The sequence below is a fragment of the Poeciliopsis prolifica genome, unplaced genomic scaffold (assembly GCF_027474105.1).
Source record: "Poeciliopsis prolifica strain line A6 unplaced genomic scaffold, Auburn_PproV2 SCAFFOLD021, whole genome shotgun sequence".
Lineage (NCBI taxonomy): Eukaryota > Metazoa > Chordata > Actinopteri > Cyprinodontiformes > Poeciliidae > Poeciliopsis > Poeciliopsis prolifica.
Window position 1 is genome coordinate 694,661 of NW_026562396.1, and position 15,695 is coordinate 710,355.

General features: G+C 39.0%; 1 protein-coding gene across 1 annotated transcript; it reads left to right on the forward strand.

Annotated features, from left to right (window-relative positions):
* Positions 1-777: 777 nt before the first annotated feature.
* Positions 778-14,406, forward strand: slc17a6b (solute carrier family 17 member 6b). Its single transcript, XM_055044828.1, has 12 exons — positions 778-1,014; positions 2,393-2,648; positions 3,291-3,409; positions 4,811-4,925; positions 5,857-5,944; positions 6,059-6,145; positions 6,466-6,608; positions 6,724-6,873; positions 8,097-8,229; positions 8,607-8,717; positions 9,354-9,481; positions 10,738-14,406. Exons 1-12 carry the CDS (start codon positions 953-955, stop codon positions 11,077-11,079), a joined length of 1,734 nt encoding a protein of 577 aa, XP_054900803.1. The 5' UTR covers positions 778-952; the 3' UTR covers positions 11,080-14,406.
* Positions 14,407-15,695: the final 1,289 nt, after the last annotated feature.

Below are 15,695 nucleotides of genomic sequence, written 5' to 3' on the forward strand. Positions count from 1 at the left end.
GAGGGGGGAGTGACGGGGGGGGGGGAGGGGTTGATAGTGGCGGTTCAGTTCATCTGGTTACCATAGCACCGCCCTCGAGGGAGCTGCAGCTTTCATTTTTAGGGTTACTGTCCTTAATTCTTTTTTTTTTCTTTAATAAAATTGGATATTGTCTGCATCCTCAGCTGCAGTCTGCATGTTAAATCAGGATGTAAGGCAACAGAAACACTATATATAGCTACACACACACACACACACCCACACCCCCCCCCCACACACACACAGATATATATATATATATATATATATATCTGTGTGTGTATAATATGTATGTATAATATGGTGAGCAGCTGTCCAGCGCGGAGCTGCTGTCGCTGACCTCGGTGCTGAACACGACGTCAGATGAACCTGCTCTCATCACAGGAGACACCATCCAGCCTCCCTCCCTCTTTTAATGCTTCTGTTCAAACGCTCCGTTTTCTTATGTGGCTTTTTTAATATATAGCAGTTTTCCCATGCGGTAGATGATTCGCTTTGTTTAGTTTTTTTTAAATTATTATTTATGATCATTTTTTGAACTCACATTGCTCTCTCGCACGCCACTGGCTCTCACTTTCGCTCGTCTTTTTGGCGGCGATGGCACTTTGTGCGGCTCCTGCACTCCGGGCGGGAGGAGAGCTGCTGGCGGATGAAGGCGCGCACCTCGTTTGAATTCCTCTCTTTGTCAAAAGGTGTTTTCGTCACGGGTTGTTTTTTTTTTTTTTTTTTTTTTTTTTTTTTTTTATTGTTGTTGTTAAACTCGCCGACTGGATCGTCTCCTCCCTGGGCTCAGACTCCCTCCACCCTCGTTTTGTCGCTTTCCTGCCGCCCGCCGCGGCAGTCGGCCATCCGCTGCTGTAACATGATGCCGAGACAGTAAAATTATTCTTATTATTATTTTTAAAAAAAAACAGTCAACACACAAAAACTGGACATGGAGTCCATGAAGACAGGGGTCAAGGAATTTGCGGGGAAGACCCTGAGTCAGATGTACAGGTAGGGGCTTTTACATTGAAATGCACGTTAAATTGCTGTATTTTGTTTTCACAACGCTGCATCGCTGTGGATGCATGGGTCAACTTAATGTTCTTAAAGGTGCTTACAGAGATGGCTGGTCACGCCTCTGTAAGTGAGAATAAAATTATGTAAACTCGTGTGCGCGCGCCTGTGCGTGTGCGCGATGTTTACAGAGCGCGGATGCCTCCGGATGAAGCGGCCTTTACATGAGGCTGGTTGGCAGATTGGTGAAACGGGGCGCAAGGATTTTCTTGATATTCGCTGACCATTTCCGAGTCATTACGATCCTGCGTCCACCGAGCATGTCAGAATCATCCATTCCAACGAGTTTTTAAAAATATCCTTATGGTTTGTTTTTGTTGTTGCTTTTTGTTGTTTTGTTGTTGTTGTTTTAACAAGCCAGGAATTAAAACTTGTCATTCGTGTCCAGTCGAGTTTCTTTAGACTTAAAGCTACATTTATGCCTTCTGAATGTGTGGTCAGTTTTAGACACACATCTGAAGTTAAATAAATCTGAATTTCGTTGTGCTCAGGTGATGCCACACCAAGGCCTCCCCAATTCTCGTTTCTTTTCGATGTTCTGGTTCTTTTATAGAGCAGCTTCGGTCGTACAAATCCACAGAGGATTTGAAGAGGGAGTGTGCGCAGCTGTATCGTTCATCCTGTCGCAATAGGCATTTTGCGCGTATAAATGTGTAAAATGAACGTGCTTTTGCCGAAAGGAAGCGTGAAGTTGGGGGTGGTGGGGGGGAGGAGTTTGAGGAAAGCCCACAGACGCGCGTCTGCAGGCTGCTGCTGCTGCTGCTGTGTCTCTGAATACTAATGAGCGTGAAAGTGTAAGGCTGCTGCAATGCGGTACAGTCAGGGACATTTTGATCCATTTTGAACCTGCAGGCCAAACTTAGTTGTTCCGATTCTCTGCCCTTAGATTTATTTCTCTTATCGTTTTTATTTTGAGTGGATGCGGATGAGGCAATTTGACGTTGTAGGCTACGTGATTCTGGTATTTCTTCTATCTTTCAATCCTCAACTTGATAGCATCTTTTTTTTTTCAATGGCACAGAAGAGAACAGCGTGTACTGTAAAACACTGTCGCTCCAGAGGCCTCATCGGCCATTTGAGTCATTGAATTTCACATTAAATCACGTGAACTCTTTGGGTGCATGGCACCTAAAGCATCAGTCTACTGTAAAAGAAAACATGAGGAAAAACGATGTCTCTGAAAAAAAAAATTATAAAAAAAATTTTCTCAAAATCTAAGGTGATCTTGTGTTAAATGATTTCAAACGCCATCACCATCTCTTCATAAGGGATGTTTTTGTGAGTCGGGACTCAGCCTTCGCCCGACTGTCCGCAGGGTGATAGAAAGGAGGCAGAAGACCGGGGAGGTGATCGAGCTGACGGAGGACGGGCGGCCTCGGGAGGCCGCGGAGAAAAAACCCCCGCTGTGCGACTGCACGTGCTTCGGCTTGCCGCGCCGCTACATCATCGCCATCATGAGCGGCTTGGGCTTCTGCATCTCCTTCGGCATCCGATGCAACCTGGGCGTGGCCATCGTGAGCATGGTCAATAACAGCACCGTCCACCAGAACGGCAAGATCATCATCAAGGAGGTGCGTGACGACGACAGACGCACGCTTTTACGCACGACAGGAAGGAGAGTTGGAGAGAAGGGGGAATTCTGACTGAACATCCATGAGATGATGTGATTTGTTTTTGTTCAGGAAAAATAAAGGAGAAAGCAGGCAGAGTGCGTTTCCCCCAACGGGAGTCAAAAAGGCCTTTTACTGCAACATGAGTCAACTGAATAATCCACTCAATGATTCAAGTTGCTTATTGTCACCATGGACTAAAATATGTCAACTTTAAAATGAATATAAAACGAAGGAGATCATAACAATCAGAATTTTTCATATGAGAACATAGAATTATTTTTTCTGAAACCTCTCACTGGTGAACAGCAAAACCATAAATGCTTAGTTTCAAATATATATTTTTTAATGTGTTTTGCACTCAAGTCTAACAATTATTCGATCGCTAAAACACAAAACTGCTTCATTTTGTTGTACTCGTCATAAGTCAGTATCTTATGTTTCGTTTAGTGTTGTTATGCTTTTCTAATCATAATCGGATCGTTGCAGCCTGCATCAACATCTCATGAAGTGAGGGAAATCTGCAAAGTCACTTCTGCATCATGGTCATTTTTTTTTTCTTTTCAGCTGATTCAATTTTTACATTTTCCCCCCCCTCACCAGAAAGCTAAGTTCAACTGGGACCCGGAGACAGTGGGAATGATCCACGGGTCTTTTTTCTGGGGCTACATCGTGACGCAAATCCCGGGAGGATACATTTCCTCGAGGCTGGCAGCAAATAGGTTGGCGGCACCGATCATTTTTCAGAAATATTAGAAGAATGACAACTCTCATTTTGTTTAAATGCAATTAAATATAACACGATTGTATTGTAGCCTATGTATTTTTACATTTTTTTAAAGTGACACAAAACCATCTCTATTCTCCTCGTTTGCATTTCATGAATTATATTCCGAATGGTTGATATTATTTAACCACAGACTAAATCGATGCATGCAGGAAAATAGAGATTAACTCCAAGAAGCAGCAGACAGTAGGGCCGGCGGCCCTGCAGCTCCTGGTGTCAAGGCTCCGCGCCACCTGTTAATGAGCTCCCTGGGGAGACCCGGGTCTAATCTGTCGCTCTCTCGGGGTGCGGATACCAGACTCGGTACTGCTTGCCAAAGGCTTTTATTCCCCCGCCAACGTCTCGCTCATTGTAATTACGCATGACTTACTTACCACAGAGACACCCAGCAGTGGGCCCGTTACCATGACACTGCAAATAGTCTATAAATATATATAAAGAGGAAGTTTTAAAGAAAATGTTTTTGGCTTTTGAAAATAGCGTACGACGCTAGTCTATTGGATATTTGGGAAATATCGTGTCAACCAATGAGTCAGTGCGTAGGAAATGATTCTGATTTTCAGTACAAGCCCTCTGATAGTGACATCTTCCTGTGACCCGATTGGCGGGTCTGTAACCCCGCTTGATTGACGCGTGCGGTTTAATCTAATCAGTTGGTCTCGTGCCCCCACAGGCCCGCCCCCCTCCACGTAAAGCCGAGTGCGGTGGGAGAACGTGCCAGAAGTGACAAATGCGCGGTTTCAGTGGCCTTGGCTCGGATATAAATAGTCCAACCTTTCCAAAGAAAAGTAGACGTACATTGGTCGTTTTTAGTGTAATTTTCTCAATTTTAGAGTCACACACACACACACAAAAAGAGACTAGAGAAACCATTCTGTCCGTTTCTTTTGCAAGATATCACACAGTATCCTGGAAATCAAACCCCCCTCCCCACCCTATTGCTATCAAACGACATTACTATGTTTTTCTTTTTAACTGTGCAAAAGTGAGAGTGGTTACCAAGCGACTGTGAGACCGGTGTGAGAGCGCAGCAGGTTTTATTATTTATTTCTATGACGACGCTTAAAGAGGATGCGTACAGCTGTCGTCATCAAATACCAACATGATCTGCACTAAATATTTTTTAACATAAGGAAATAAGTGTGAATACAAATGCTTTACTGTTTTGTTAAAAAAAATAAAATAAAAATAAAATAAAAATACGCTATATAATTTATTTGATCAAATCCTTTCTTAGTTAAATAATGCAAGCTAAAAACCCACCATGAAGCATTACGGTAATAACCACAGTGCTAAAATGCCATTATTCTTAATGTTTTTCTCTTAACATTTACAGGGTATTTGGTGCAGCTATTGTCCTCACCTCCATTCTCAACATGTTCATCCCCTCTGCTGCTCGAGTCCACTATGGGTGTGTAATTTTTGTCAGAATATTGCAAGGACTCGTTGAGGTAAGATCATCTAAATGTCTTCCACCTCCTCGTTTTGACTGGAAATAACCTAAAACATATTTCATTGTTTTAAAATGCAGCTATGATATGTTTCAATTCAATCCACCAGCTAAACAGTACAGGGGACTGATTGCAGCACACTTTCTGGATATGTAGCCAGAGGAAATTTGAGATGAGCTTTATTGATCTGATCCACTACAGTTTGTTTTTGTAGGACATTCAAGCTCTGGTTCCTCTTATGTCATGCACTGTATCCTGGATACGCAGCATCAGCAGCGTGCCCCCCACCTGCACCGTAGCGATAGATTAGAGGGAAAATTCAGATTTAAGTCGTATCACTCCCTTGACTGTATTTTGTAAAAGAAAAATAAGCAGATAAATTTGCCTGTTGTGTGCATTTCCATCAACTAAATGTAGAAAAGCCCTCATTGTTTTGCAGTTTACAAAAAAGGAGAAAGGGAAATACATTTTGATATATTTTATTTAGTCCTTTAAAGACAGACTGCTTTATACACTGATCTGCAAAAACAAGAAAGAACATGCAGACTGTAATTTCCACAATTTTTTCCAATTAGCAGCTGACAAACATTTGACATCCAGATACCTGCTTTGCTCTATAAGCAGCTCATCAGGTGCTCAGTTTGTTCATGGTTATAGCAGGGACAGGGGGTGCTAATTTATGTTAGTCATTGTGCTAAATAAGTGTTTGTTCAGCTTCATGCATGGGTAGGGCTTTCCAGGATAGACTGCAAGGGAACCTCAGACTCAACGATTATGCAACACACTGCAAATATCATGTACTGTAATGTATATTTACAATACACAATTGTATCTAAAGAAGTGAATATAAATAGCTTGTGATTTAAAATGAAGCTGGTGCCTTTGTATGAATGCACTGCGTTAATAGTGACCCTCGTTGTGGTGTGTTCAGGGAGTGACTTACCCAGCCTGTCATGGCATTTGGAGCAAGTGGGCTCCACCACTAGAAAGGAGTCGTCTGGCTACCCTCTCATTTTGTGGTAAACAGATATTTTCCTTAATAAACACACTCCTGAACTGCACATCTGTATCTGTTATAATGCTCACATGCCTAATCGTAAATGTGTTGATGGTCTTGTGTTGCTGTTTGCTAGGCTCTTATGCTGGTGCTGTGATAGCGATGCCTCTGGCTGGAATCCTGGTCCAGTACACTGGATGGTCCTCAGTGTTTTATGTCTATGGCAAGTAGATGGATGAATGGACGTGCTCTGCTCACATTTAGGTGGAAGTGTTTCTAAGCTCTAGACTCTGACAGTTAAAGAGTCCAGTGAAAGTCAAACAGATTTATCCAGGCAGACTGAGTATTGATTTCCCTCCCCGTTGTTTTGGTTTGTCAATAAACAGCCCCCCGTCTTTCCCTCCAGACTGGATACAGTTAGCTCTCCTGTCTGGGTTTTTTTTTTTTTTTCGGTTGACGCGTCCTCCAAATATTTGAGGTCAAGATGATCTGCTGTAATTAATCTCTGATTAACCAAATATTTTAAATGCGTTTCTCCTGCAGGATGCTTCGGCATCTTCTGGTACATGTTCTGGATCCTCGTGTCTTACGAGAGCCCTGCTGACCACCCTTCCATCACTGATGAAGAGCGTGTCTACATAGAAGAGAGCATTGGAGAGAGTGCCAAGCTGATGGGTCCATCAGAGGTAAGAGGGCATCAACAGGAAATCAAAACTGCACGTAAAAATGACTTACTGATTTTATTTCTTTCTCAGCTGTCCGTTTCTATTTGCAAACCAATCAATTTTTAATGATTTCTAGAAATTCAAGACCCCTTGGAGGAAGTTCTTCACCTCTATGCCTGTCTATGCAATCATTGTGGCAAACTTCTGCAGGAGCTGGACCTTCTACCTGCTGCTCATCAGTCAGCCTGCATACTTTGAGGAAGTGTTCGGCTTTGAGATAAGCAAGGTGGGCCATCTTGCATAAACGTAAAGCATAACTAATCACCAGGTAAATCATGCTTCAGCTAATGTTGGTAGTGGAGATGCTCTTTGATATGAAGATATGCACATGATTTCACAACATATATATATATATATATATATATATATATATATATATATATATATATATATATATATATAATATATATATATATATATATATATATATATATCTTTGAACAACACAGGCTATTTTTTTATTATTCAAGAAATGGTAATTTAAGTAACAGAAGTAAATAAGACAAACACAGGGTGTAATTGCATTAATTACTAATTAATATTTACTGTTAATTAATAAGGAGAAATGCAACAAGTTTAACTTGGTGTACAAAGGGCGAATATTGCAATTTCTTTATTTTACAATATCCCTGGCAGCCCACTCAGCATTTTGTTTTTACATAAACAATCAAATGACTTTGATATAGATGACATAGAATGAGAAATTTTTTGAATTTGCATATTGGGGGGAAAAAGCTTTCCCCCTATGGAGCATCTTTCAAGGTTTTAATCTTTAGACACAGGCTACCCGAAAAAAAAAAAAATCCCTAATTTATGGTAAAATGTCAGTAGCTGTGATGGCCAGAATTTTACCTATAAATATGGATTTAACCGTATTTATAAAACAGTCCCCCTACAGTTCAGTATTGATTTTAGTTTCTCTCTTTCTTTGGTTATGTTTTATCTTAACATTTAAGAGGCCTGATAGGCCTGAAAAAATGTCTCCAAACTCAAGCAGAATGTGTATTGAAAGACACATTTTAAAAAGAGAAATCTATAAATGATTAACAAAAGAACCTCCTGGGTTCTGTGTGAGTTCTTAGCTTTTCCCAAAACCTTAAAATTTATACATTCAGATCCTGCAACCATGTTATTGAAGTGTGACAGAAAACGTGTGGAAAAAGCAGCTGACGTCTAACAAGACTTGGAACTAGAGGTGATTAAATCATTTTGCAAACTCCCACAAGCAGATACCAACAACATGTTCTTTAACCATCAATGTTAGTTATTATTAGATATTTTTTATTTAGTTTGTTTTTATTCTTTTTGCAATGGCAACAACAAAAGAGAAATGGTTATTTGTATTCAATGCTTTAAATGCTTGAGTGCAGATTTAATCTGAATTTCAAAGTTGTTTTTGTTCTGTCTTGATAGGGGCAGTAGGTGATTAAACGTTTTCCTTGTTCTCAGGTGGGCATACTCTCTGCCCTTCCTCACTTGGTGATGACCATCATCGTGCCCATTGGCGGTCAGCTGGCCGACTACCTGCGCAGCAGGAACATCTTGACAACAACCACTGTCAGGAAAATAATGAACTGTGGAGGTGAGAAAGCTGAACCGCGGATGAATGAAAACAAAAAAAAATCATTTCCACACTTCTCTTGCTCAGCCACAGGGTGTTACTTTCACAGTTGTTGTTTTTTTCACCGTTTTTTTCCCTGCTTTGCCAGATGGATTTTAGAGATAAGTTTGTTTGTATTTTTGTAAAATCTATCTGCACAATACTTCAAGCTCTGAGGCTGACTCACTCCGTGAGTGTGGGTCACTGTGCATTGATTTCATATCTGTCAGCAATGTAATTGAGTGCAGCGCATGTATCGTGCTTAATTCAATTGGCACCGTGATGACCAGCAAGCGGCCTCCGGGCTTTTTGTGTACTTTGTGTGCACACGTGTGACCCGCTGTCTCTCTTCCTGCTAGGATTTGGCATGGAGGCCACGTTGCTGCTGGTGGTGGGGTATTCCCACAGCAAAGGGGTGGCAATTTCCTTCCTTGTGCTGGCAGTGGGCTTTAGTGGATTTGCCATATCAGGTTTGTGATATGTTCCTAAATGTGTTGCAAAAGACAAACTATGACACAATGCTCAGTTTTGATAAAATCGCCTTATTTGTTGTGCTTACTCATATTCTAGACTTAAAAGTATCAATATTTTGTTGAATAAACTCACATTTTTATCTATATACGTACATCAGATTGCAACTTGTAGTGGTATTCTTTTTACAGTCCAGTCATTCAACAGATCTCAAAGCTCATGTTTTTGTTCAGTACAAAGGAAGCAAAGGATCCAGAGGTCTGTGTGCAAAATCAGTTTCGTTCCTCTTGCTCTCAAGCTTTCTGCCAGAGTCTTTAATAATTCAGTGCGAGCTGTCTCGGGGGGATACGCCAGGCAGGCAGCGTGCAGCAGCTCGGGAGGACACTTACTCATTCAGCCAGTCATTGTGGGGGAGGGAGGAGGACGTGTTGAGAGTCGTTGCCTATTTCTGCAACAAGGTGGTCTGCATTTGTGCTGCTTTTATCTTCAGCTTTACTCAGTGCATTCTGTCACACTATCTCCCTAAATATAGCAGCTAAATATGACTAACTGAACTTGTTTCCTAAACAAAAAAACAAAAAAAAGATAAATGGGTCTGCAGTGTTTTAATTTCATGTTATATTTAATACCACCAGGCTTTAATGTGAACCATCTGGACATCGCTCCTCGTTATGCCAGTATCCTGATGGGCATCTCTAATGGTGTTGGTACCTTGTCTGGGATGGTGTGTCCTCTAATTGTTGGTGCTATGACAAAGAACAAGGTAAATCTCTAGTCTCTGACTGTGAACATAACAAACATCCCTGATTACATTCGGTTTTTAAAAAAATCCTGAACGATTCTTGACGCACCAGAAAGAAATAATTACATTCCTATGCTTATTGTTATCAATTGTTTAAACAGGAAAAGGACTCGCCACACAGCAATGTGGTGAGTCCTCGCTTAGACATTACATGAAATAAAACTTCACCTGCAGAAGAAACTTGTAGTTCAACTTATGAACTGCAAGCCAGCTAACAAGCTTTCAGCCTGTTCTACTCAAACCAGTTCCAAAGTGGAGTTTTGTCATCTTAAAGGAGATGCATTTTAAAAATGTTGATATTAACGATTTGCAGTAATTTACATAGAAATATATAGTTTACAGATAAAACCATGCTGGCTGTTACAAATACCATAAAACAAAACAAAACAGAATGTGTGAAGAGTAATTGAACAGGAAAACCATCTGATGAAAAATAAATATGAAGTAAGGTCTTCCATTAATTTATTTATTAATTTAACTAATGTTTTTATTTTACAGTTTTTGTTAGATTTTTTTTTTACTCCAAGTAATATAAACATCTGGTGAGGCCCAGAGTCTTGATTTGAATCAGATAGAGAATCTATAGGAACTGCAAAAAATTGGGGTTATGGCAAGGAGGCATTCCAACTTCTGAAATATGGAGATTATCACCAAAACTTAATCTTCAAAAATCCATTAGCCTTATTTTTAATGAAAACAGTTTGGGTGCCGAAATGCATTTCAAGATATTTCCATTGATCATTGACAAGGTTACAAGAAAGTTTGTAGAAAAACAAACATAAATAAATAATAACTTTTTTATTTTATTTTTATACTTCTCAACTGTATCACTGCATATCAGGAAATTTTTTGGTAATGAATAATCTTCTAATAATATTTATTTATTCATTTTTAATTATTGTTGAGCATTAAATTTCCATGCTGTGGGGATCAATAAAGTTTTATTATTATTATTACTATTATTATTATTGAAAACTGTGTCACTTGAATAAATGGGGGGTAATGATTTTTTTAAGTAATATCTTCTTTTTGCCAGCACATGGTCACAAGAGGAAATTTTGTTGTTTCAATAAGAACTGAATAAGTTATTAATATAAATAGCAAATAACTGTCTTATTCATTTGACTGAAGAACAGAATAAAATGTCTGTCTTATTCTGGTTGCATCCTCAGTATTTTCATGTTAATAAATATGATATTTTCCTTTCTTTGCTTCAGACTCGAGAAGAGTGGCAGTACGTTTTCCTGATAGCCTCCCTGGTGCACTATGGAGGAGTGGTCTTCTACGGGCTCTTTGCCTCTGGAGAAAAACAGCCATGGGCCGACCCGGAACTCACTAGTGAGGAAAAATGTGGCTTCATTGATGAAGATGAGCTGGCGGAGGAGACTGGTGACATCACCCAGAGTTACGGAGCTTTTGGGGGTGCAGCCAAAACGTACGGAGCGACCACACAGGTGAATGGAGGCTGGGCAACCGGCTGGGAGAAGACGGAGGAGTACGTTCAAGAGGAAGCACAGGAAGGAGGCTATGGATACAGGCAGGAAGAAGGGTATTCTTAGGCCAAACACAAGTGTTACATGAGTTGACTTTGTTTCCCGAGTTTCCTGAGTACACATCTGTTTTAGTCCTAAGAATATCAACAAATGAGAAGCAAGAAAAGCTACAATCTATTGTCTTATTGTTTGCACAGAAAAACCCTAAAAAATTATCAATTCAGTGTAAAAATTACTAATATATAATATATATATATATTTAAGGAGAATAATACAACATTTGATGACTAGAGGTGTAGCACATATCAATTTGGCAGTATGTAAATGTACTATTATGCATATTAATAATAGATATTTATTTGGAGTGCAGTTGTGTGTAAACCTGTACATCTTCATCCCAGCAGTTGAGGCTTTCTGACCACACTGAAGCCTGCACACTGGTCAGCTGAACATTCAGTGAGCAACATCCAAGAAGCCAGCCGCCTCAGTGTAGAGATATGTTAATACATAGCACTGTAAACAGGAATTAAACTCTCTGTTGTTATAGATTGTGCTGTATCTCTTCTGAAAAGCGTGTCCTTGCAGTGCACCAATGTGATTTATTTTCCCATCACTGGCTTTTGGATGTGAATGACCTATAGATTAGAGATTCAACAAGTGACAAAATGATTTTGATTAATGTTTTGGTAAAACAAGAGGTTACTGAAATGTTTTTACTTGTTGTCAATTTGCTAACTGAGCACATCTGCAGTTTCCGGTTTGATTTCTGCAAACCATTCTTACTGCTTTATTGCAGCAATTATTCTGCCGAACCACATCGAGTTGAACTAATGCATTCTTAAAAGAGTTGTTTCAAATGAAACCTAGGAGATAGAAATATTAAAGAGTAAATATATATGAGTTTGAGGATTAAATATGCACCACATGGGACCAAGATGTCAAAGGTCAAACTTGGCCTTAAAATGGGTTTGTGCAATGAAAAGGTAAAAGAAATGACCAAAATCAGTATGGAAATATTGATATCACAGGCCCAAAAACCTCAAGATGTTTATTACAAATGAAATATAATATTTCCAGCAGAGCAAAGTAAATATGCATACAGTTGTTGAGGAAGTAGGGAACTTTGAATGCATGTTGTTAGGGTTCATACTGAAATACAGCAGGACACCAGAGTCTAAAACTTAATGAAACCATAATATTAAACATTCATAACATTCAGGGTAATTTCTCTTTTTTATATTTAAGTATTTATATTTCAATAAATTAAGGTAAATGAGTTTCATTAGCTATAGAACTATTCCATATATTCTTTACAATATAAGGAATTAAATTAGATTAAAAAATGGTTTAAATCTCATGCAATGTAATTTTGCATGTTATTCATCATACAGTTGGAGACCAGTTGGCACAAATCTAAATATTCAGATTTTTTCCATAAGTTTTCCCCTTTTCCATCTTGTTGAAGGGAAACAAATGTTGGATGAGTTAATATCTTAAGATTAATACAGAAGTTATGAACATTCCTAAATAAGTATTTGGTATTTGTTTACATTTAAGCTTAAGACATTTTACCAGAATGAAATATTTTTTATTTATAGAATGGATATACAGTTGAAGTAGCAATCACTGCTATGTAAAATTTTGTTATTTTCTTAAACTTCTGTTCTTTCTTTTTTTTTCACTATTGAATGGAAGTAAGAATGGACATTTTATGCTTCACTGACAGTTGTAAAACTATTGCCTTTATGTTTGGAAATCTGCAGAGAAGGTTTCTACAGAGCCCTCCAGGTGGCAGGAGTCGGTATGAAAACATCCATCTATTCTGTCTCCTAAGATTCAACAGATGTGGGAAATATTTTTCTGCAGTGTAGGAAGTTGAGGCTAAATTGTTTCTTCCAAGCTCAATAACTTTGTGTTTGTCAAACACAAACACAAAGGCAGAGAAGTGATGTTATGTGCTGGAAGACATCACAAAGAACAAAGAATGAACTCGAACCAGAAATTATACGTCAGACCAAAAATTATACATGCAAGTGTGTTTCCATACATAAACCTCTGATTACAATTTACAAGTCTTGAACATCCTTTGCGTTTCTCAATGCTGGAGTTTAGATTACTTTAATTTTCTGTGTATGTCTACTCCTCCACTCTGCTCTGTTGCACATTGGCAATCCACAGCCTTCAGATTACTAAACAGAGAGAACATTTTAAGAGCTTTTTCTTTGTCTCTGTCCAGGTGCCATATTTTTTTCCCTGGAAAGAACAAACGACATGCATTACATTCACCTTTTATTTTGTTACTACGTTTTCACTGACAACATCTGAATGGGGCCTACCTGATTTATATTTGTGACTTGTTTGTGAAGACCTCTTGTCAGCACAATGTAGATGTGTGTGGATGTGTATTTATGCATGGAACAACGTGAAATTTGTACATATTTGTATGTCCATTGTCTCTGTTTCTTTTTAAACTTGTCTTTGTCTCAGAAACTGTTACTGATGCTTCGATTTCTTTGCACAATTAACCAAAGGTATATAAAAAAAACAAAAGAAAACAACAAAATGAAGCTTTATTTCAGCTGAACGTCTAATGTTTCAAGGTAGAACAGAAACTCAATAATGAGGCTCCACTACAGTTAGCCAGTAGTGTGCAGGTGATACCAAACACCCCTCAGTGTACAAAGCAATAAATTCATAGTAACAGCTCTGATCACTAGTCACACACAGTTTTGATTTTGCATATTTTTTATGCATTTCTTTAGAAGTCGTGGTTTTAAATGTAGAAAACAAACACTTGTAAAGAAAATCTATGTGTATAAATATTTAGTAATAGAGTCCAACACTAACCGCTTTGATGAGAAAAAGTCAATGCGTTTGTGAACGGGCTGCTCACCAGATGAGAATGATAACAAAGAGCTCCACCTGAGAGGTGGACGCTCTTCTTCTTGTTTCTGATTTTTTGCTTTGGTGTCGTCCACACTGAATGTGTTGCTGTGCTGCTGTTCTTCCTCTCTGTTTCACTCTATCTCTCTCTCGTTCTCTTCCAGCTTCTTTCTCTCTCTGCTCACCTCCCCGATTTTCCTCTGCATTTAGTTTGATTAGTGTCTTTGATTCAGTAGACGGACTCTCCCTCCATCAAACCCCATGTGTATCCCTTCCCTTGTGCAGCATTTCACCGTCACTATGTTCACTGACATTGCAGCTGAAGTCTAAACATGCGATTTTTGACAAAAATGACAAATGTGCAACATGAAATAGTGAGAAGTTTCCTGTTTTTGTGCCTCAAAGTTACTGGGTGATTATATGCTTCTGTTGGTGTGTAAATTGAGAGGTTTGTAGATGTCAAAATGAAATAATCTTTTTCCTTTTTTGATATAAAAAAAGTAAACAAAACTGTGTTTGCTTGGAGTATCTGTGTCAACAAGTGCAGTAAGTGCAGCTGCTTTGTGATCTATGTTTAAGTTTATATTATGATCATGTTTAGACAACCCACTTATTTACACATCGGCAATTATAGAGTTACAATATGAATGATTTGGACTGCAAATCCAATATTCGCTTTCCACTTTAATGTATTCTTTTCCTGAGGGAACTGTCTACCTCCTTAGCTACTAAATATTTCAGTGCAAAATGGAGTCAATGAAAAACCCAGTTAGCACCACTGCAAGAAGCTTCATTACACAGAACAATTAGTCAAAGCGTATTACCTTGATTAAACATTGGTCGTTTTCTGTGTTTTTAGTTTATGATGGCCATAAATGCCCTAAAACCAAAGGTAATGCGTAGTAATTTCATAAAATGTGTTCCTACTGTATTTCTGTATTTCAACTGCTTGGCAACACCTATAATACGATAAAACAATAATCACCCCTCTTATTGAGTAAAATGATGTGAAAATATCATTAGGTGAGGATCTCTGTCAGTCTGAGCAAATCCAGCGGCTACAGGAAGTGCACAGTTAATGGCTGCCCTCCTTCTCCGTCTGTGAAATCAATAGGGTCGGTCCCCAGTGTTCTGCTGGACCTATTGACCACTCCAAGTTCTTAATGGAGATGAGAGGAAGGGGGAGCACTTATTGAGCTATTTGGATGTGTTGTGATTTGTGATCTGGCAGCAAACTATGCCTACAAATCTCACACATGTTGTGGACAATCAGAAATATCACATCAAAAGAATCCTTTAAACTGAGCATGGATACAAATATGCAGTTTTACATTATTTTGATGGAAATGCATATTGAACACGACTAAAGTTAGCCAGATTAATCAGGTACTGTTCAGGTACTGCTGGAGTTGTTTCATCTGATTAATGAGATGAATTTATTTAAATTGGGAGTAATAAGTGCAGAAAGGAAATATTTCTGTCACTCTCCAGCTTGTTTTGAAGGGACCCAAAGGTGTTTACAGTCAAGAAAGATATACAGTCCCTCTAGTGCATCCTGCTCCAACACTCCTTAATCAAACTCCTGATTACCTTCTTGGCATGTCAGCAAGTTTTGTGACAGTGTGGTCACTAACCATTTATTTGATTCAGGTGTGTTGCAGCAGAGATGCATCCAAATGTCGTAGGACAGTGGCGTTTGAGAACTGGGGTCCAACTCCCAGGTCTAGCGAGATTTGAGTCCAATCCATGGTCGTCTCCTTTTACTAGGATATGTCCAAAAAATCTGTAAAAGAAGATTT